At 38.2% G+C, this 22,561-nt stretch overlaps 1 protein-coding gene across 2 annotated transcripts in view; it reads left to right on the top strand.

Annotated features, from left to right (window-relative positions):
* The window catches only part of AASDHPPT (aminoadipate-semialdehyde dehydrogenase-phosphopantetheinyl transferase), a 402,028-nt gene that overhangs the window by 194,441 nt on the left and 185,026 nt on the right, over window positions 1–22,561 (top strand). For both annotated transcript variants that reach the window (XM_053708568.1, XM_053708567.1), the window contains exon 4: window positions 17,093–17,251. In XM_053708568.1, coding sequence (XP_053564543.1) covers window positions 17,093–17,251 — 159 coding nt within the window. The remainder of the gene's footprint in view (window positions 1–17,092; window positions 17,252–22,561) is intronic.

The raw sequence follows: 22,561 nt of genomic DNA, 5'->3' as shown, positions 1-22,561 counted from the left end.
CGAAATTGGTACATTTGAATGAGGTCAGCTGTGATCCAATTCAAGTGTGCTCCTTTTACTCTCACCTTACGCAGCGGTGCATGTAAATTCCAAACTTGTAGGAGTTCAGACTGAAAGAGTTCAACTGCAGAGTCTAGATCTGGGATTAGGTTTAATCTGTGCCAGGGGAGGTTCTTGATGTCATTTAGAAATGATTGAAGATTAAATTTTTTGAAGGACCTGGTGATTGTAACCTTGGGAGAGGATTTAGTTGCCTTTATTTTGCGCACGCAGTACACTAAGCAGTGGTCACTGAAATTGTTAGGGAGAACACCTGCCTCCTGGATTCGGTCGGGAGAAGTGGAGAGAATCCAGTCGAGCAGGGTATGATTATGGCTTTTGATGTTTATGCGAGTTGGGGAGGAGATTAATTGCGTTAGATGCAAAGATTTAAACAGCGAGCGACAACTGTTACTTTTTGGATTCAGCCAATCGATGTTAAAATCTCCAAAAACCAAAATTTCACTTTTTGGGTTTTGAGTTATGGATTCACTAAGGAGCTGTGCTATGTCCGAAATGGAATGCACAGGGGAGCTTGGTGGGCGGTAGAATCCTGCAACAATGATTGATTTACTGCACGGGATCTCAATTTTGCCAGAAAGGAAATCAAAGGTGGCAGGAGAGCTAGATTTTTGTAAGGGGGTGAACTTTGTGGAATTGTCAACATAAATTACAATGCCACCTCCTCTCTTTGCTCTATCATTTCTATGGCATGAATATCCATGTATTGCAATGGCAGAGTCAGGTATTTTGCGGGTTAGCCACGATTCAGAGATCACAATGATTTTGGGTTTGTATTGTAAACACCAAGCTTGTAGTGCATCAATTTTCGGTAGTAAGCTGCGGATATTACAGTGCACAAAGGAGAGGCCTTTCTTAGCTGGAAGGCTAGGAATGGAATTTGTTAGGGGACCAGGGTTAGACTCTACGTCATTTGCAAGGGCAAGTAACATAAGGAATAGGAATTTGGAAATCATTTTTGATTGGCCATATAGTGAATGTGATACTTTATAATATTGTGAGGTGGGGGTAGGAGGGTTATTTTTTATAACCCTCCACCAGCACTCAGCAGATAAGTTACAGCAACAGAGCAGGCCATGATGTATGATAATTTGTTTTCCAGTTTGAGGTGTGTGCTTATGGCGGTTATTATGTGAACCAAATTGGAGTGAGAAAAGGGTTATCATGAATAACAGTAAGGATATATTTGGATAGCCAGTTCACAGAACGTGAACGTACTAGGGGACAGTATTAAACAGATATGTCTGGGTTTCACAGCACATTGTCACCTATGTGGACTGTTTATGCACAAAAAAAAAACATTCACCACTGCCTCATTTACATACTTGGATGTATAGAAAATTAATTTGTGGCTTATACATTTTTCAATTATATGTACTTATTTTTAATGTGGCTTTGCTGATTTTCACCAGTGTAGCTTGTTTGTGCAAAGAAGAAGGCATCATTTTTTCTCAAACTGCATCATTAAAATGCTTTGATGGTGTCAGCATTAATATGGGGCTGATACAGTTTAATCTAGGTTATCTGCTTTTTTTGGTGAATTAACTATCAGCTAGATTAAGAGTTTTGCGTTATGAGGGGTGCGTTGCGAACTTGCACATTATTCTCACCGCTCACTTACCTACAGCGCTGGTATTACAGGTTTTTACAAACTCGGCGTTAACAGGCAAGAAGTGAGCATAGAGCAAAATTGAACTCCACACTGTACTCCAATACCAGCGCTGCTTAAAGGGACAGTATACTGTAAAATAGTTTTTCCTTTAATGTGTTTACAATTGCATTTTTTACCAACTGCAGAGTAAAAAATGAATGAAAATTAGCTTTTTAAGGCTTATTTGTGTATATTAACGCTCTGATTTTGTGTTTTGAAGCCACAACCTAATAAAATGGGTTGAGCTTGTAGGTATAATCCGATCTCATTACTGTATCACATTGTGCAAATATACCTGCTTCTTTATCTTATATCTGTCCTTAAAGCAATCACCAGTACTTTGAGAGAACAATGGAAAATCAACATTTTATTACCTTATCTCTGCTATATCGCACTGGGAGTGTAATTTCTTCTGCTGGCTGTGTTTACAAAGCTTATCTATAGCTGGTACACGCGGCCACAAACTTTCAGAATAGGTGGGGATACCACATGCTAAATCAACAATTTCAAATGCCAATATAAGGGTAAAGGAGCTACTTGTAAACAATTTAATACATTCCAGCAGGTAAAGTGGATCATTGGGAACAAATTAAAGGGGAGAACATTTTTTGAGTAAACTGTCCCTTTAAGTAAGCGGTGAGCTGGTTATAAGTGCTCGTGCACGATTTTCCCATAGAAATCAATGGGGAGAGCCGGCTGAGAAAAAGTCTAACACCTGCAACAAAGCAGCGTAAAACTCAGTAACGCAGCCCCATTGATTCCTATGGGGTAACACATTTTATGTTTACACCTAACACCCTAACATGAACCCAGAGTCTAAACACCCCTAATCTTACACTTATTAACCCCTAATCTGCCGCCCCCGACATTATATTTATTAACCCCTAATCTGTCGCTCCGGACATCACCGCCACCTACATTATACTTATTAACCCCTAATCTGCTGCCCCCAACATCGCCAACACCTATATTATATTTATTAACCCCTAATCTCCCTCCCCCAATGTCGCTGCAACCTACCTACATTTATTAACCCCTAATCTGCCGCCCCAATGTCGCCACCTCTATTCTAAATTTATTAACCCCTAAATCTAAGTCTAACCCTAACCCCCCTAACTTAAATATAATTTAAATAAATCTAAATAAAATTACTAACTAAATTATTCCTATTTAAAACTAAATACGTACCTGTAAAATAAACTCTAAGCTAGCTACAATATAACTAATAGTTACAGTGTAGCTAGCTTTGGGTTTATTTTTATTTTACAGGCAAGTTTGTATTTATTTTAACTAGGTAGAATAGTTACTAAATAGTTATGAACTATTTAATAACTACCTAGCTAGAATAAATACAAATTGACCTGTAAAATAAAACCTAACATAAGTTACACTAACACCTAACACTACAATTAAATAAATTACCTAAATGAAATAAAATTAAATAAATGAAATACAATTAGCTAAATAAAAAAATAAAAAAAAACACTAAATTACAGAAAATAAAAAACAAATTACAAGATCTTTAAACTAATTACACCCAATCTAATAGCCCTATCAAAATAAAAAAAGCCCACCCAAATTAAAAAAATCCCTAGCCTAACCTAAACTACCAATAGCCCTTAAAAGGGCCTTTTGCGGGGCATTGCCCCCAAGAAATCGGCTCTTTTACCTGTAAAAAAAAATACACACAACTCCCTGCCAGTAAAATCCACCACCCACACAACCAACCCCCCAAATAAAAACCTAACTAAAAAAACCTAAGCTCCCCATTGCCCTGAAAAGGGCATTTGGATGGGCATTGCCCTTAAAAGGACATTTTGCTCTATTGCGGCCCAAAGCCCTAACCTAAAAATAAAACCCACCCAATACACCCTTAAAAAATCCTAACACTAACCCCTGAAGATCCACTTACCGGGAGAAGTCTTCATCCAAGCGGCAAGATGTCCTCAACGAAGTCGGCAGAAGTGGTCCTCCAGACGGGAAGAAGTCTTCATCCAGACGGCATCTTCTATCTTCATCCTTCCTACGTGGAGCGGGTCCATCTTCAAGAAATCCGGCGCGGAGCATCCTCTTCCAACGATGACTACCCGACGAATGAAGGTACCTTTAAGTGACATCATCCAAGATGTTGTCCCTTAGATTCCGATTGGCTGATAGAATTCTATCAGCCGATAGGATTTTTTCAACCTTAATTCCAATTGGCTGATGCAATGTTCCAATCAGCCAATACAATGCAGGCTCAATAGGATTTTTTCAACCTTAATTCCGATTGGCTGATAGAATTCTATCTGCCAATCGGAATCTAAGGGATGCCATCTTGGATGACGTCACTTAAAGGTACCTTCATTCGTCGGGTAGTCGTCGTTGAAAGAGGATGCTCTGCGTCGGATGTCTTGAAAATGGACCCGCTCTGCGTCGGAAGGATGAAGATAGAAGATGCCATCTGGATGAAGACTTCTGCCCGCCTGGAGGACCACTTCTGCCGGCTTCGTTGAGGACATCTTGCCGCTTGGATGAAGACTTCTCCCGGTAAGTGGATCTTTGGGGGTTAATGTTAGGATTTTTTAAGGGTGTATTGGGTGGGTTTTATTTTTAGGTTAGGGCTTTGGGCCGCAATAGAGCTAAATGCCCTTTGTAGCGTAAAACTCATAACTACTGACTTTAGAATGAGTTAGGAATCTTGTGGGATAGGCTGTACCGCTCACTTTTTGGCCTCCCAGGACAAACTTGTAATATCAGCGCTATGGAAGTCCCATTGAAAAAATTTGCGTAGGTTGGTTTGCGGTAAGGCCAAAAAAGTATGCGGTGCCCCTAAACCTGCAAGACTCGTAATAGCAGCTGGCGTAAAAAAGGAGCGTTAGGACATGTTAACGCTGCTTTTTCATTTTACCGCAAAACTCGGAATCTTGGCGTATGTGATTCTGAGGTGCTGGCCCCTTTAATTACTCTGTTACTTCTAGCTGCCGTCATTCTTAACGCTCCTCATTCTGACAGGCAGCAGCAGGAGTTAAGAAGGAAAATGCCGGGGCTCAATTTAGGGGTGGCACAGCAGTATGCAGATCGCTATAGAGGAGAGAATGTCAACCGTTTTTCATGCCTATTGTAAATTTTGGAGTGTTTTCTGACTCCTTTCCACTGCTGATGCTGCCTTAATGCTGTAACGGATTGCTTCCCTTAGCATTCTCAAACTTAGATCTGGAAGCGGCAAAGATTATTTTTCTGTTTCAGGACCCTATGCTTATGAAGGATAATCCTTAAAAAAAAATAGATGTTATTTTTAATTCATACTAAGTCAGCTGAGATTTTATCGTGGCCTAGTATTAGTCACAGTAATTATTTCAAGGCTTGAGACAAGCTTAAAGTTCTGTTTACTTTGTCTCCTAAATCTCAAGGTTGCTTCCAGTTCCAAATTTTAATTCTAGAATACCATTTTAATACCTGTGCCTTGGCTAGAGGAACTATACATTTTTAGAAGACAGTGCTCCTTTTAGAGAGTCTAAGGGTTAGGAAGTTGGAATTTCCTACGAATAGCCTTCCTGCAAGAGGTATGTTGTCTCACCTAGCTGTGGAAAAGCCCTACAGTGGCTCAGCAGGTTAAGCAACAAAGACGGCAAAAAGAGAGGCCCAGGATTAATACTTGCCATGATTCAGTTAGTTTCTCTAGGATTATGCCTAGAGGGGATTCTAGAATGCATTTGATATTTGAGGTAACACAATCCCTCAATTGTGTTACAAATACAGCTTGGCTACTATTGATAGAATAAAATACATAGCAGAAGCAGACAGACTACTACGAGACACAGAAACATATAAAAAATTACTATTAGACCCAACACATACATTTGCATTAAGATTAACTAAACTATTGGATGATGCTAAATGTAAAGACATCTTGAACACAAAAGAATATAATTTTCTAAACCCCAAATTTCCCAAAATTCCAATCTTTTACTTCTTACCCAAAATCCACAAACACTCTACCAACCCACCAGGGAGACCAATAATCTCTGGTATTGACTCTTTAACCACTAACCTTTCACAATACATAGATGGCTTTCTCCAGGGATATGATAGACAACTCCCCTCTTATTTAAAAGATACTACTGATATTTTAAGAAATCTATAACAGCTAGAATGGAAGAGTCATTATACATTAGTTACATGCAACGTTTCGTCACTTTATATGAGCATTGACCACGAATTAGGTATACAAGCAGTGCAATAGAGATTCAACATTCAGAGATACACAAAATGAATTTATTCTTAAAGGTATAAAATTCATTCTCTATCAAAATTATGTCTCCTTTAATGGGAGTTTTTACTTACAGAAGAAGGGTACGGCTATGGGCACGAGATTCGCACCCAGCTATGCCAACCTCTTTATGGGGTTATGGGAGGAGGTTTTCTTCCCTGGGCATGAGTTGGGTGCAAATCTTGTGCTATATAAAAGGTATATGGATGCTATGATATTTATCAGGTAAGGTTTCACAGATGAACTTGATAAATTGTTATTTGAATTGAATAGTAACAATATAGGTTTACGCTTCACTCACCAATCCAGCTCTAGCCATATTACATTTCTTGAACTAGAAATAGATATTATTGAAGCTCAATTAGTTACCTCTACCCACTTCAAAGAAGTGGATGCCAACAACTTTATACATTATAAAAGTTGTCATTTAGCACGCTGGAAAGACAACATACCCAAGGGCCAATATATACGAATAAAAAGAAACTGTTAAAACATTATGGTCTATGATAAACAGATAGAAATTTTAGAAAAGAGATTCACTGAGAGGGGATATAATCCTGATATCATGTTGCAAGCCAAATTAGACGTGGATAAAATAGATAGAAAAAGTCTTCTGACTTTTTAAAAAATAAGATCAATTTTAAATCAAAAGATAGCCCTAAATTAGAGGTTCCTTTCATCATTGATTTTAACACAGACAATGTGAAAAAAATTCTTCAAAAAAATTGGCATTTAAAAGACCAAATTGCAGAATGCCCCAATATAATTTACAGGAAAGCTAGAAATATAAATAGCATCTTGGCTCTGAGTGAATTGAAACAGATAAATAATCATAATATAGAAAGAAATCTACAGGGTAACCTACTTAAAGGTTTCTTCCCTTGTTTTGGGTGTAGGTCTTGTAGGCATAGCCACAAAATCAAGTATTGAATCCCCTACTAATAAATTTAAACTGAATATCAAAGACACAATTAGATGTCAAGATAGGCATGTAATATACATTATTGAATGTTTGTGCAAAAAATTATATATAAGAGAAACCACTAGGACCCTCAGAGAAAGGATTAGGGAACACCTTTCATGCATAGAGAGGGATAATCTAGATACCCATTTATATATTCATTTTAGAGATATACATGCAAAAAATGTAAAAGACTTTAAATTCTGGGGTGTTATGAAACTAGTACCCAACTGGAGAGGAGGTAATAAAGAACAACGCCTCCTTAAAATGGAAGCAGAACTTATTTATCAAATGGATACTCTCTATCCCTCAGGATTGAATTCAGAGCTAGATATTACACCTTTCCTGTAGATCCCTCCATAAGAGGTTATACATTGTGTCAGCTATGTTGCAAATAGCAAAAATAATTTATCTAGTGTTTCTTGTCAATAGTTTAATTAATCTAGAAAGGCTATCTTTTGCATGATAATTTTTTAGCTTATTACAATAAGTCAAAATCATCTTTTTGATACATCATTATTCTGATATATCTTTGGATATATAAAGTGAATGTTCGTTATACATAATTCGATTATTAAACTCTTTTTCTAAACCAAGATTTCGAAAATATAAATATCCAATATACCTCATGAGTAATATTTAAAAAAAAAAAGAAAAGATCCCTTGTTACTCTAAATTGTATAAATTGCATTTATGTATTTTTATAGACATTCTTCTTTGGAAATTATTTCCAGCTGAAATTCCTTATCTAAGTTTTATAAATTGTTCTTGGAGACCATTAATTACCTTTGACAATGACATATATGAATGTATGAATAATAATGTTATAAACCTGGGCTTCTGAAATTACCACCTTTAATTCAGCCCCATTAGCAACTCTTAATTCCACCTTTAACTTTAATTCACAACCACCAATCAGAACAAAGGGAGGTCTATTTAAAATGGACATTCCATCATGAAGGAACATAAGTCTTGATAAAGCCCAGTCTAGGGCGAAACGCGTAGACATTCTATTTGACTAGGAATTTTCCTGTCACTGCTTTTCTCTAACAGGCCCTCCTGGTTTGCATCTAAGGACAAGATATCTCCAGTGGGAATGCAAGTTAAGATGCTAACGCACCTCGTTCACAGAGACTCTTGTTAAGCTGTAGCGCTACAGTTGCTCCGTTAACTGGTTCAAGGATTGGACTACACCTTTAACGTGACGTAATCCAAGTCACATGATCCACACCTAGGAGTCGTCACAGGTTATCCTCCTGGACGCGGACAGAGCTGCCGAGAGGAACCGCAACACGGATTGCATCTTCACGCTCTGATCTAGAGTATCAGGTACTTTGTTGCAGCGGTTCTTACCGCAAAGACTTGGAACTTTGTTGTATCTGCTATTTATGAAATATAGAGCGCTTTTTTTTCCCCTTCTGACTCTGGTGGTTGTTTGGTGCTGCCCCACGCTTAAATTAGGTTCTTTGTTTCTACTACCATATCTCTAGGATTCCTCAGCCTGGGTACTTTTAACTATTCAGTTATTTAATTATTTTCTCCTACATTGGTGTGTCCGGTCCACGGCTTCATCCTTACTTGTGGGAATATTCTCTTCCCCAACAGGAAATGGCAAAGAGAGTACAGCAAAAGCTGCCCATATAGCTCCCCCTCTGGCTCCGCCCCCCAGTCATTCTCTTTGCCGCTCTGAACAAGTAGCATCTCCACGGGGATGGTAAAGAGTATGTGGTGTTAGTTGTAGTTTTTTATTTCTTCTATCAAGAGTTTGTTATTTTAAAATAGTGCCGGTTTGTACTATTTACTCTACAACAGAAAGTGATGAAGAGTTCTGTTTAAAGAGGAGTATGATTTTAGCAGCAGTAACTAAAATCCATTTCTGTTCCGACGCAGGACTGTTGAAACCAGAGAACTTCAGTTGGGGGGAACAGTTTGCAGACTTTTCTGCTCAAGGTATGACTAGTCCTTTTTCTAACAAGACATAGTAATGCTAGAAGACTGTCATTTTCCCTATGGGATCGGTAAGCCATTTTCTTAGACTCATAACAGAATGAAGGCTTATTAATGGGCTATATACTGGTTGACACTATTGTGGGCTAAATCGATTGATTTATACAATATTTATATGACTTTTGGAGTGTTTTGGAACTTGGAAACACTTTGGGAACGTTTTTATTACGCCTGGCATTCGTTTAGACACCTAAACTAGTCAGGAAGGCCCCTTCACTCTGGTATGCAGAGGGAGGAGGCCTCATTTTCGCGCCTTAATTGCGCAGTTACTTCTGGAAGCAGTGCATGCAGCTTCATGTGAGAGGGTCCTGTGGCCATAAAAAACGATTCTAGAAGGCTTATTTCTGTGGTGAATAACCCCCAAGGGTAGCCCCCGATCCGGGACCAGATCTAGTAGGGGCAGACTTTCTCTCTTTGCTCAGGCTTGGGCAAGAGATGTTCAGGATCCCTGGGCACTAGAAATAGTCTCTCAGGGTTATCTTCTAGAGTTCAAGGAACTTCCTCCAAGGAGAAGGTTCCACATGCCTCGCTTATCTTCAGACCAGATAAAGAGACAGGCATTCTTACATTGCGTAGGAGATCTATTAAAGATGGGAGTGATACACCCAGTTCCAACAGTGGAACAAGGTCGGGGATTTTACTCAAACCTGTTTGTAGTTCCCAAAAAAGAGGGAACTTTCAGACCAATTCTGGATTTAAAGATCCTAAACAAATTCCTCAGAGTTCCATCGTTCAAAATGGATTTCAAAACGATTTTACCAACAATCCAGGAGGGTCAATTCATGACTACCGTGGACTTAAAGGATGCGTACCTACATATTCCTATCCACAAAGATCATCATCAGTTCCTAAGGTTCGCCTTTCTGGACAAACATTACCAGTTCGTGGCTCTTCCGTTCGGTTTAGCCACTGCTCCCAGAATTTTCACAAAGGTGCTAGGGTCCCTTCTAGCGGTTCTAAGACCGAGGGGCATTGCAGTGGCACCTTACCTAGACGACATCCTAATCCAAGCGTCGTCCCTTTCCATATCAAGGGCTCATACAAACATTGTATTAGCTTTTCTCAGGTCTCACGGATGGAAGGTGAACGTGGAAAAGAGTTCCCTGTCCCCGTCTACAAGGGTTCCCTTTCTGGGAACAATAATAGATTCTGTAGAAATGAAGATTTTTATGACAGAGGTCAGAAAATTAAAGCTTCTAAATGCTTGTCAAGTTCTTCAATCTATTCCTCAGCCTTCCATAGCTCAGTTCATGGAAGTAATAGGACTAATGGTTGCAGCAATGGACGTGGTTCCTTTTGCTCGAATTCATCTAAGACCATTGCAACTGTGCATGCTCAAACAGTGGAATGGGGATTATGCAGACTTGTCTCCCCAGATACAAGTAGACCAGTTAACCAGAGACTCACTCCATTGGTGGTTGACTCAAGATCACCTGTCTCAGGGAATGAGTTTCCGCAGACCAGAGTTGGTCATTGTCACGACCGACGCCAGTCTTTTAGGCTGGGGTGCGGTCTGGGACTCCCTGAAAGCTCAGGGTCTATGGTCTCGGGAAGAGTCTCTTCTTCCGATAAACATTCTGGAACTGAGAGCGATATTCAATGCACTCTGGGCTTGGCCTCAACTAGCGAAGGCCGGATTCATAAGATTTCAGTCGGACAACATGATGACTGTAGCGTACATCAATCATCAGGGGGGAACAAAGAGTTCCTTGGCGATGAGAGAGGTATCCAAGATCATCAAATGGGCGGATGATCACTCCTGCCATCTATCTGCAATTCACATCCCAGGAGTAGACAACTGGGAGGCGGATTACTTGAGTCGTCAGACTTTCTATCCGGGGGAGTGGGAACTCCACCCGGAGGTCTTTGCCCAGTTAACTCAATTATGGGGCATTCCAGACATGGATCTGATGGCGTCTCGTCAGAACTTCAAGGTTCCTCGCTACGGGTCCAGATCCAGGGATCCCAAGGCTACACTAGTGGATGTATTAGTGGCGCCTTGGTCGTTCAACCTAGCTTATGTGTTTCCACCGTTTCCTCTCCTTCCCAGGCTCGTAGCCAGGATCAAACAGGAGAAGGCCTCGGTGATTCTGATAGCTCCTGCGTGGCCACGCAGGACTTGGTATGCAGACCTGGTGAATATGTCATCGGCTCCACCATGGAAGCTACCTTTGAGACAGGATCTTCTAGTACAAGGTCCATTCGAACATCCAAATCTAGTCTCTCTGCAACTGACTGCTTGGAAATTGAACGCTTGATTTTATCTAAGCGTGGGTTTTCAGATTCAGTGATAGATACTCTGGTCCAAGCCAGAAAACCTGTGACTAGGAAAATTTACCATAAAATATGGAAAAAATATATCTGTTGGTGTGAATCCAAGGGATTCTCTTGGAGCAAAATTAAAATTCCTAGGATTCTCTCCTTTCTCCAAGAGGGTTTGGATAAAGGGTTGTCAGCGAGCTCTCTAAAAGGACAGATATCTGCTCTGTCTGTTTTGTTACACAAACGTCTGGCAGCAGTGCCAGATGTACAGGCATTTGTACAGGCCTTAGTCAGAATCAAGCCTGTTTACAGACCCATGACTCCTCCATGGAGTCTAAACTTAGTTCTTTCAGTTCTTCAAGGGGTTCCGTTTGAACCTTTACATTCCATAGATATTAAGTTACTATCTTGGAAAGTTCTGTTTTTGGTTGCCATTTCTTCTGCTAGAAGAGTTTCTGAATTGTCTGCTTTGCAGTGTGTTTCACCCTATCTGGTATTCCATGCAGATAAGGTTGTTTTGCGTACCAAACCTGGTTTTCTTCCAAAAGTGGTTTCCAACAGGAATATTAACCAGGAAATAGTTGTTCCTTCTCTGTGTCCAAATCCAGTTTCGAAGAAGGAACGTTTGTTACACAATTTAGATGTGATCCGTGCTTTAAAATTCTATTTAGAAGCAACAAAGGATTTCAGACAGACTTCATCTTTGTTTGTCGTTTGTTCTGGTAAGAGGAGAGGACAGAAAGCTACTGCTACCTCTCTTTCTTTTTGGCTGAAAAGCATCATCCGATTGGCTTATCAGACTGCCGGACGGCAGCCTCCTGAACGAATTACAGCTTACTCTACTAGAGCTGTGGCTTCCACATGGGCCTTCAAGAACGAGGCTTCTGTTGATCAGATATGTAAGGCAGCGACTTGGTCTTCTCTGCACACTTTTGCCAAATTTTACAAATTCGATACTTATGCTTCTTCGGAGGCTATTTTTGGGAGAAAGGTTTTGCAAGCCGTGGTGCCTTCCGTTTAGGTAACCTGACTTGTTCCCTCCCTTCATCCGTGTCCTAAAGCTTTGGTATTGGTTCCCACAAGTAAGGATGAAGCCGTGGACCGGACACACCAATGTAGGAGAAAACAGAATTTATGCTTACCTGATAAATTTCTTTCTCCTATGGTGTGTCCGGTCCATGGCCTGCCCTGGCTTTTTAGTCAGGTTTCAAATTTTTAATTTCTGTACACTACAGTCACCACGGCACCCTATGGTTTCTCCTTTTTCTCCTAACCGTCGGTCGAATGACTGGGGGGCGGAGCCAGAGGGGGAGCTATATGGGCAGCTTTTGCTGTGCTCTCTTTGCCATTTCCTGTTGGGGAAGAGAGTATTCCCACAAGTAAGGATGAAGCCGTGGACCGGACACACCGTAGGAGAAAGAAATTTATCAGGTAAGCATAAATTCTGTTTTTTATATAAGGGAGACGTCCCTTCTCTTGAGCGCTTTATCTATTACCATATAACTTTGTATTATTGATGAAAGACCACTATGATTACAGACGTGGACACTGTGAGGTTGAGACTTTTATTGTTCACCTTTTAAGGCTTAGACCTTGTTAGGTTCTGGCTTGGATGGCTCATTTTCATGGTCATAGGTGGCAAGAAGGCCTGTTTGTCTCAGGATTGAAATCTAACAGTAAATCCGGCAACAGGTTTCTCATCTTTCACCTATCCAAGAGCCAGTTTCCTCCAAGTTTTCTGGAAACCCATTCCAGTCTAGAGTAATCCAAGAAAAATGAGAAATCGCCTTCCAGGGCAAGGCTAGCATAAGAGTACAAATTCCAATCCAGATTTGTTGCTTGTAGGGGGGGGGGGGATTAAGCCCTTCTCAGAAGGCATGGTCTCAGTCTGTTAAGTGCAGAAGCTATATGATATGGAAGAACGTGTTCCTGTTTCTTTGTCAGAAAGCAGGAGAGTATTCTATCCAATTAAAGTCCCAAAAAATGAGGAAACTTTTAGGCACATTCTGGATCTGAAATCCTTAAATGAGTTAGTGAGGTTTTTCCTCCATTTTCAGGATGGAAACAATCAGATCCAGCATTCCTTTTTAGTTCTTAAGGCTCAGTTCAAGTCAACTATAGACTTGAATAATGCTCTCCTTCACATTCTTATCCACAAGGAACATCACCTAGTCGTTTATTCATGGACAGTTTTACCTTTGGTATTTTGACAGCTCCCAGGATTTTATCAAGTTCTGAGTGCTCTACTACTACTATAGTTCACTGACCCCAAGTACAAGGGTTTCCTTTCTGGAAGTGATTTGACAATTTTTTTGACCGATTAGCGCATGCTTAAACTTCAATTTAAATGAATAAAAAGAGAGAAGCGCTCAACCTAGGAACGAACAATAGCATAATAGCTTGTTCTATGGCTAGTTTACCACCCAAGAAGCAGCCTCTTTATAGTTAAGAAGAACTTTCCTTAAGCATATCAGTCTGATCCTGATTTAACAGTACAGTCCAGCCCCGAAATACCAGGCAATCCCTCTCTGAACGAGAGAAACAGCAAAACCCCAGCCATTTGCCTCTAGGCACACTGAGCAACGGGTTATGCGGTAATCCAGACGTGGACCCGTTGCACAGTGTGCCTAGAGGGGTATTTCTGCACCTCACTGAGGAGGCCCACATTAGGCCGAAACGTATGTCTGGGGTTTTGCTGTTTCTCTCGTTCAGAGAGGGATTGCCTGGTATTTTGGGACTGGACTGTACTGTGAAGTCAGGATCAGACTGATATGCTTCTGGAAAGATCTTCTCTGTGAAAGGCACATGTTGAGCAAAAAGAGGCTGCTTCTTGGGTGGTAACTAGCCATAGAACAATCTATTATGCTATTGTTCGTTCCCAGGTTGAGCGCCTCTCTCTTTTTATGTATGCAAATTATGACACTTAGGGAAGTCTCCCTAAGTGTGATGCGGGAATCCAGACGTGGACCCGTTGCTCAGTGTGCCTGGAGGGATATGGCTGCACCTCACTGACGAACCCCACATTAGGTCGAAACGTACATCTGGGGTTTTGCTGTTTCTCTCGTTCAGAGAGGGATTGCCTGGTATTTCGGGGCTGGACTGTACTGTGAAGTCAGGATCAGACTGATATGCTACAGGAAAGTTCTTCTCTGTGAAAGGCACAAATTGAGCAAAAAGAGGCTGCTTCTTGGGTGGTAACTAGCCATAGAACAAGCTATTATGCTATTGTTCGTTCCCAGGTTGAGCGCTTCCCTCTTTTTATGTATTAAACTTCGATTTGCTAGTCAGAATTTTACAGTCCCTATCCCAGGGGTCTGAGACTTAGTGCATGGAGGTAGTGAGTCTGATGGTGGCTGTCCATTTGCAAGCTTTTTTTTGCATTCCACTTCAATTTATGCATTCTACAACAGTGGAGGGATATTAAGTTGTAGGGTATCTTTTCCTCCTCCTGGTGGCCATGTAATACATTCCAAACAGTAAGGAATTTTGTGGACTCTCACCACCAAGAAAGAAAGGAATTTATCAGGTAAGCATAAATTATGTTTTTTCTTCCGGCCAAACTCTTTACACAAACTTTCAGGTTGTGTAAAAAGTTTAAGCGTTAAATGCGATTGCTTTTGAGCGATAACATTTACTTTCAACTTGTAATAAAATCGGACATTGCAGCTCAACACCGTCCATAGAATATATGGGGAGAACAAATTACTGTGAGTTTGTGCAAACAAATTTGTGGTAATTTAAATAGCACGCCACTTGTATGGATATGGATTTGAGAGTAAAAGACGCTGCAATCTCACGATTGTGTTCACACTCCACATGCCACTTGTAATATGGGCCACAATGTTAAATTATGGATATACATACATACACACACATATATACATATAAATGTGTATGTATATATATATATATATATATATAAATCTAAAAAGAATTATTTTTTTATCCATGTTATGTTGAAGCCTTATGTTAAAATGGTTTACAAAATCTTTTCACATCAATCTACACTTCATATCCCATAATGACAAAGTAAAATCCAGATTTTTGATAATTTTATACATTTGTAAAAGAAACTGAAATATCACATTGAGATAAGTATACAGCCCCTTTGCTATGACTCTTCTACACTTTGGTGTCCATCTGTGGCAAATTCAATGGATTGGAAATGTTTAGGAAAGGCACACACCTGTCTAAATAAGGTCTCACAGCTGAAAATGCATATCAGAGCAAAAACCAAGACACAAGGTCAAAGGAACTGCTCAGATACAGGATTGTTGAATTTGCAAAAAAACACCCACAGGATTCTAAGACTGTGAGAAACAAGATTCTCTGGTCTGATAAAACAAAGATTGAACTGTTTGGCCTCATATCTGGAGAAAACCATGCAGCATTCATTACCAGTGCAATACCATCCCAACGGTGAAGCATGGTGGTGGTAGCATTATCCCTAATGAAAGCCTGGTCCACAGCGCTCAAAACTTCAGACTGGGCCAAAGGGTCATCTTCCAACAGGGCAATGACCTTAAGCGCACAGCGAAGACAATGCAAGAGTGGCTTAGGGACAACTCTGTGAATGTCCTTGAGTGACCCAGTCAAAGCCCAGACTTGAACCCAATCAAACATCTTTAGAGAGACTTGAAAATGGCTGCCCACCGATGGTTCCCCTATAACCTAGCAAAACTTGAGAGATTCTGCAGAGAAGATTGGCAGAAAATCCCCAAATCCAGATGTGCAAAACTTGTCTTATCATACCCAAAAATACTTGTGGCTGTAATCGCTGCCAACTAAGTACTTAGTTAAGGGTCTGAATACTTATGCATCAATGTGATAGTTCAGTTTTTTTATTTTTAATACAATTGTAAATTTATCATAAATCAACTTTTTGCTTTGTCAATAAAATTAATTTAAATCATTTTAGCATAAGGCTGCAACATAACTAATGTGAAAAACATTAATGGGTCTGAATACTTTCTTAATGCACTGTGTGTATGTATATCTATCTATCTATCTATCTATCTATCTATCTATATATATAAATATATATATATATAATTGGCTCAAAATTTCAAGCCCTAAGCTATTAGCCAGCACACTTTTGAACCCACCCAAACACCTTATTGTGAAGTATTTCTTTAATTTTGTTTGTTTTATATCATAAATTAAATAATGCTACATACAGTAATAAATTAACAAAAATAAGTACATAGCTGTTAGCAATATCAACTAAGGTTCTGGGGAAGACAACAGCTGGACAGAAAAATGTTGTTGAACTGAGAGAAAGCAGAGTGTTGACATTAATGTGAGGTCATAGCAGACCTGGAAAAATGTATATATATATATATATAAATATAAATATATGTCACAAAAATTAGAATTAATACGTATTAAACACGAAGGTGTATATTTACAAAGACCTATGAGTGTGGTTCTCTAATTTTTGTGACATATGTGGATGTATGCACCGCACCTAGGCATATTAATCAAATACGTGAGTGCTTGGTAAAGACTTTGTGGACTCTATAAATATATAGAGTATATATATATATATATAAATATGCATACACACACATATATATCAGCTATTGAATAAAGTATTTGCTAAAATAAAATGTTTTGTTTTTGTCTGTAGAGAATAACAGTTTGTCTCAATTTACTCAGAAACATTATAATGTGGACTTTTTATTTTACTTGGCTGGCAAAAGTAAATACATTATTAATGCCAAGTTGTTAAACATTCATAAGGTTGACTGAACAAATGTGTGCATGTTATGATATGTGAAAAAGCTGTAGTAAATAATGCATTAACTTTTTGTAACTTTTGGGAAAGCAAAAGTTACAAAAAGAAAAGACTAAATCGAGCACTGAATATATGTAATGCTTACTTTTTGTTCGTTTTTAGGCCCTGAAAGAAAGCTTTATAAAAGCCATTGGGGTTGGACTAGGATTTAACCTTCAAAGAATTGAGTTTGAGGTTTCACCCATAAATATGGAAATTGGAAATGTTTATACTGAGACAAAAATGTGGTTGGATGAAGAAGAGGAACAATGGTCTTTCGAGGTAGGCTATATTTTTGATATGTCTTATCATTTTGAAGATAGAGTAGGTTTTTTTGAGAAGGGAAATTAATTGCTGACAAAATTAAAAAAAAGATTTTACGCTTTTCTTACATTGAGGTCAATCCACTATCGGCTCCCAATATGATGTTTTTAGGTTTTGCTAATTTTGTCAGCATGTTTTTCTAGTGATAATAATAGATGTCTTCTGCTAATAAAAGGCCCTAACCACACATTAAAGGGACACTAAACCCACATATTTTCTTTTGTGATTCAGATAAAGCATGCAATTTTAAGCAACTTTCTAATTTACTCCTATTATCACATTTTCTTCGTTCTCTTGCTATCTTTATTTGAAAAAGAAGGCATCAAACTTTTTTCTTGGTTCAGAACTCTGGACAGTACTTTTTTATTGGTGGATGAATTTATCCACCAATCAGCAAGTACAACCCAGGTTGTTCACCAAAAATGGTCCGGCATCTAAACTTACATTCTTGCATTTCAAATAAAGATACCAAGAAAATAAAGAAAATTTGATAATAGGAGTAAATTAGAAAGTTGCTTAAAATGTCATGCTCTATCTGAATCACGAAAGAAAAAAATTGGGTTCAGTGTCCCTTTAATTTTCAGCTGAAAAGCTCACAATAATGTGATAGGCTAGAGTACCTAAGTTCTTGTTATTTGATAGACATTTGCAATCCAAACAAAAATGTAAAATACAAAAAACAATTGGCATCTACAGATATTACATGTATTGATATTTTTGATGGGTACTCATGGAATGTTTGCTCAATGGATTTTTTTATTGTTACTATAAACGTATTTCTTGTTACCTTTTTCAATCATTTAGAAGAAAGCTTTTCTGATTTTATGAGATTTTCATAGTAAATAAAAAAGATAAATGAAGGAAATAGTGTTCTAGTAGAAGAAAAGTGGCTGCAACTTGTATCCACTTCTATAACTGGATTTTAATAGTTCACACACTGTAAATTGTGAAAGCGCTAAGTTATAAGGTTTACTCCATTTAAAAAAATATAGCCACTACAAGTTTACAGAAAAACCACAAGTTTACATCATCGCTCTACGTTTAACAGCATTAAAACGTTTTTTGATTATTTTTTTTTATATTAAGAATCTCATAATACTTCTGTTATTGTAATTATTCATAAGGAAAATAGTATGTATTAAAAACGTGATTGGTTGGTTGATTTTTGATTTAAAAAAAAAATGCAAAAGAACTGTAACACCAACAAACAATACAAGCCAAATAGTAATATCTTGTTCACAATGGTGTTGATTTATGCGTATATAAACACAAATATAGTGTTAGTTAATATTATTAAAATGCGAGTTTGAAACAAAAATATTTTAAGAATGAGATTTGGTATTTCTAGATATTACGGTTGTAAATGCTGTTTTCTCCCATTTGTTGCAAGTCTTCTGCGATATAGAATGTATGGCTATTTACATTCATATACATAGTATATATTCGTACGAACATCCAAAATGGTTGCATTGTCTATATGCAGTGTGTATTTTAAAAAGGCTAGTTTGGCCTTTTATCAAGTACCTTTAGCTGTCAAATTTATTAACTTACAAATGGTGCCTAAAATCTGTTGAAAATCATCAAGAAAATGAATTGTGATCACCTTGAACAGGACTGTTCCATGCTATATTGACAGCCTTTTGCAGAAGCCCGTTTTCGAGTTAAAAAAAACTATGTTAAAACAGTGATTGCGATCGACTGAAACTCGAAAAGTAATTATCAGTGGCCAAAAACAGGCCGATAAAGATTGGATGATAGATTGTGATCAACCTCTTGAAGTGAAATTTCAGTATAGACATAATACTAAAATAATAGGAAATTATCCCTATCTCATGGTGTTATATAATATTAGTTATATACAGTAGATTGCCAGTTTGATCACCTTTATCCCTTCCTCTTGAATTTTAAGTTTTGCTTCCTATAAATTGTTTTCTTTGTTCTTTTATGTTAATACTAGATGGCATTACCTTTAGAGAGGAACGCGATTGACTATGGTGTAGCTTAAATTTCCTATTGCTGAAACTCTCAAAGTAAAAGAATTGCTGGAAATTCTGTGTTATGGGAGAAAAACATAGTTGTAGTTTGGAAGTTTAAACAAAATTTAAAGAATTACAATATGAATAATGTAACACTCTGTGGTAGATTTAAAAAAGTGTCAAACTACGGAGTTTCTACAATCTTGGGCCATTGACTTTTTGCACAAGGGTGTCCCTTCTGGGAGTGATCATAGACTCATTCTCCGTGCGACTATTCTTGACAGATAAATGCAAGCTCAAGCTTCCATCTCCTTGCTGAGATTTAAAGTCTCTATACCAGGCTTCTGTGGCTCAGTGTATGGAGGTTGTGAGTCTGATGGTAGCGACTCCAGGCACCATTCCATTAGCAAGACTTCATTTGCGTCCACTACAACTATGTTTGCTCAGGCAGTGGAATTGAGACCACACCAACCTGACTCAGTTAATCTATCTCCTCAGTCAGAAATTATCTTTCCTGGTGGATATCCCCCACTCCAGTTTCTCAGGGGGGTTGAGTTTCCTTCTTCTGTCATGGGAAGTAATTACCGTGGACACCAATTTCTTTGGTTGGGGTGGGGTCTGGGACTCTCGGAGGTCTCAGGTAGTTTGGCCTCCTCAGAAGGTGAAAATACCAGTAAATATCTCTGAAGGGTCATACTTCAGCGCTTTCTGTTTTGTTGCACAAGAAGCTGGCTCCTCTTCCAGATAATCCAGCCTTTTATTCATCTTTAGTTAGAATTAGACCTGTGGTCAAAACCTTCGCCATCATGTAGTTTGATTCTTGTGTTGAGTCCTTTAATCTCCTCTTTTTGGAGCAATTTATACGTTAGATATTCAGTTGTTATTGTGGAAGGTGTTTTTTTTGTTAGCTATTTCCTCGGCTAGGAGAGTATCTCAATTGGCAGCTCTCTCTTGTGAGCTTCTGCATCTGCTGTTTCATCAGGATAAAGCTGTTTTGCTGACTTTGTATATGTTCCTACCTTATTTAGAGGATATTAACCAAGAAATCGTGTTTCCTTCCTTATGTCCTAAGCCAGAATCTCCAAATGAGAGATTATTACATAACTTGGATGTAGTCAGGGCACTGAAGTTTTATCTTCAGGCAATTAAAGGCTTTTGGCAATTTTCCAGTTTGTTTTTTGTTTTCAGGGAAGAGTTGAAGAGTCTGATACACAGAGCTTATTTAGAGGTGGGACAGTCCCAGCCTTTCACATATTACTGCTCATTCAACTCATTCTGGGCTAAATTACAAGTTGAGCGCAAAATGTTCCATAAGCTTTCTCTTGTGAGCGCAATGCTTCCGTGCACCTCACTTGTAATACCAGAACACATTCACAAAAGCAATATTTTGCGCTCAACTTGTGAGAACTAGCTCAGTAAAGTGGGTAAGTTGCACAGCGATGGGCAGCAAATTGATATATACATATACATTTATGTGTTAATATATATATATATATATATATATATATATACAGGTGGCCCTCGTTTTACAACGGTTCAATTTACACCGTTTCAGAATAACAACCTTTTTTTCCAGACATGTGACTGCTATTGAAAAGCATTGAGAAGCAGTGCATTTATTAAAATAGCCGGTAGGTGGAGCTGTCCGCTTGTGTTGCAGCAAAGCCAAGCAAGCTGAAATTAATCAGTTTAACCAGACCTGAGCTATAGAGCAGATTTCAAAGGAACAAGATCCTCCTGTCTATAAATCAGTCCAGATTGGAATGCATAGAAATAACTGTTTGCAGAAAAATGCAAGTGAAGTCTGTGTTGTGTGATTATTTTATTAGGTTTATAATGCTGTTTAGCAAATTCTTTTGTTCATTCAACTTAGTTTAATTATATATTCTGTGTTGTGTGATTATTTTATTAGGTTTATAATGCTGTTTAGCATTTAAAGTCTTAATTTCAAAGCTTTAAAAATAATGTATTAGGTGTTACTTATGACAATTTTGAGAGGGGCCTGGAACCCATCTCCCTCACTTCCCATTGACTTACATTATAAACTGGGTTTCAATTTACAACAGTTTCGATTTACAACCATTCCTTCTGGAACCTAACCCCGGCGTAAACTGAGGGCTACCTGTGTATATATATATATATATATATATATATATATATATATATATATATATATATATATGCTTATATACATATATATTTACTGGGAACACACAACCCACATAGACCGCAATGTAAAGGCACCTTTCAGTGCCTTTTTTTTATCTAACACCCTACACCCGCCAATTTTAACCCCTAAAACAGCTTAGTGCTACTCTTTTATTTTGTTATTTAGATTTTTAGTAAGGATAAACAATGCAAATTAACCAAAATAGAGTGTAAGACATACAAATTGCATGAACATCAATGTAAAAACAATGTCATCTCAGGTGTAGTATAGGCTGCTGTACATAGAAACTAAAATGCAAATATTACAATGCAACCATTAAGAAGAAGAAGTATCCACATAGGTCTTGGGTATTAACTTAAACTATACAATTCACATCTAGTGATAAACTTATTACAGTGCAACCAGACATAATCTCTAATATACACTCAATAATTACCTCATCCTCATTTTTACTAATATAGGAACTTGTGTTTTGTTCCACCATATTTAAGAAAGCTAGTTAAGGAGAAAGTGAATCACACACCATGGATAATTAAGGACATTTTAAATATGTAAAAGCATCTCTGACTAAAATAAATGAGAACAGAAATTTGGGAAAGGGAATCTGACTCCAATTACAATATAGAGCTCATAGAATTAGTTTTACAAATCTATGTAACATCCTTATAGATGATAATATACTCTAGATGAAGAAACCGCTCTAAACTTTAAGGTATGAATGGTGTGAACCAGTGCCCCACTCCATATTATATACAGTCGTACCTTATATGATGCCTTAATGTTTATCAAGATTAAAGAAAGAAATCAAGAACAATATGTATACTGTAAAGAATATTACGTAAGCTATGCCTTCTAATACAAGATAGGGTGGTTTATTAAGGGGAAGTGGAAAACGGGAGAAGAGAATATAGGGTGAACTACAATATTTTCGGACTAGAAGTATGAAAAAACATGTTTCACTAAATGTTTCCCCCAAAGTTATGCGATTGTACCTTCTAATATAGCAATATGGCCCCCTAGTGACTAACAATGGTTATTAACATTTCATTTGAAAACATTAAAAACATAAAGGGCTATTCATACATCAGCATAATTTAATGCCTTAGCCCCGTCACGGCCTCG

Source organism: Bombina bombina, chromosome 3 (assembly GCF_027579735.1).
Source record: "Bombina bombina isolate aBomBom1 chromosome 3, aBomBom1.pri, whole genome shotgun sequence".
In the NCBI taxonomy this organism is placed as follows: Eukaryota; Metazoa; Chordata; class Amphibia; order Anura; family Bombinatoridae; genus Bombina; species Bombina bombina.
This window is presented reverse-complemented; position numbering and strand designations above follow the sequence as displayed.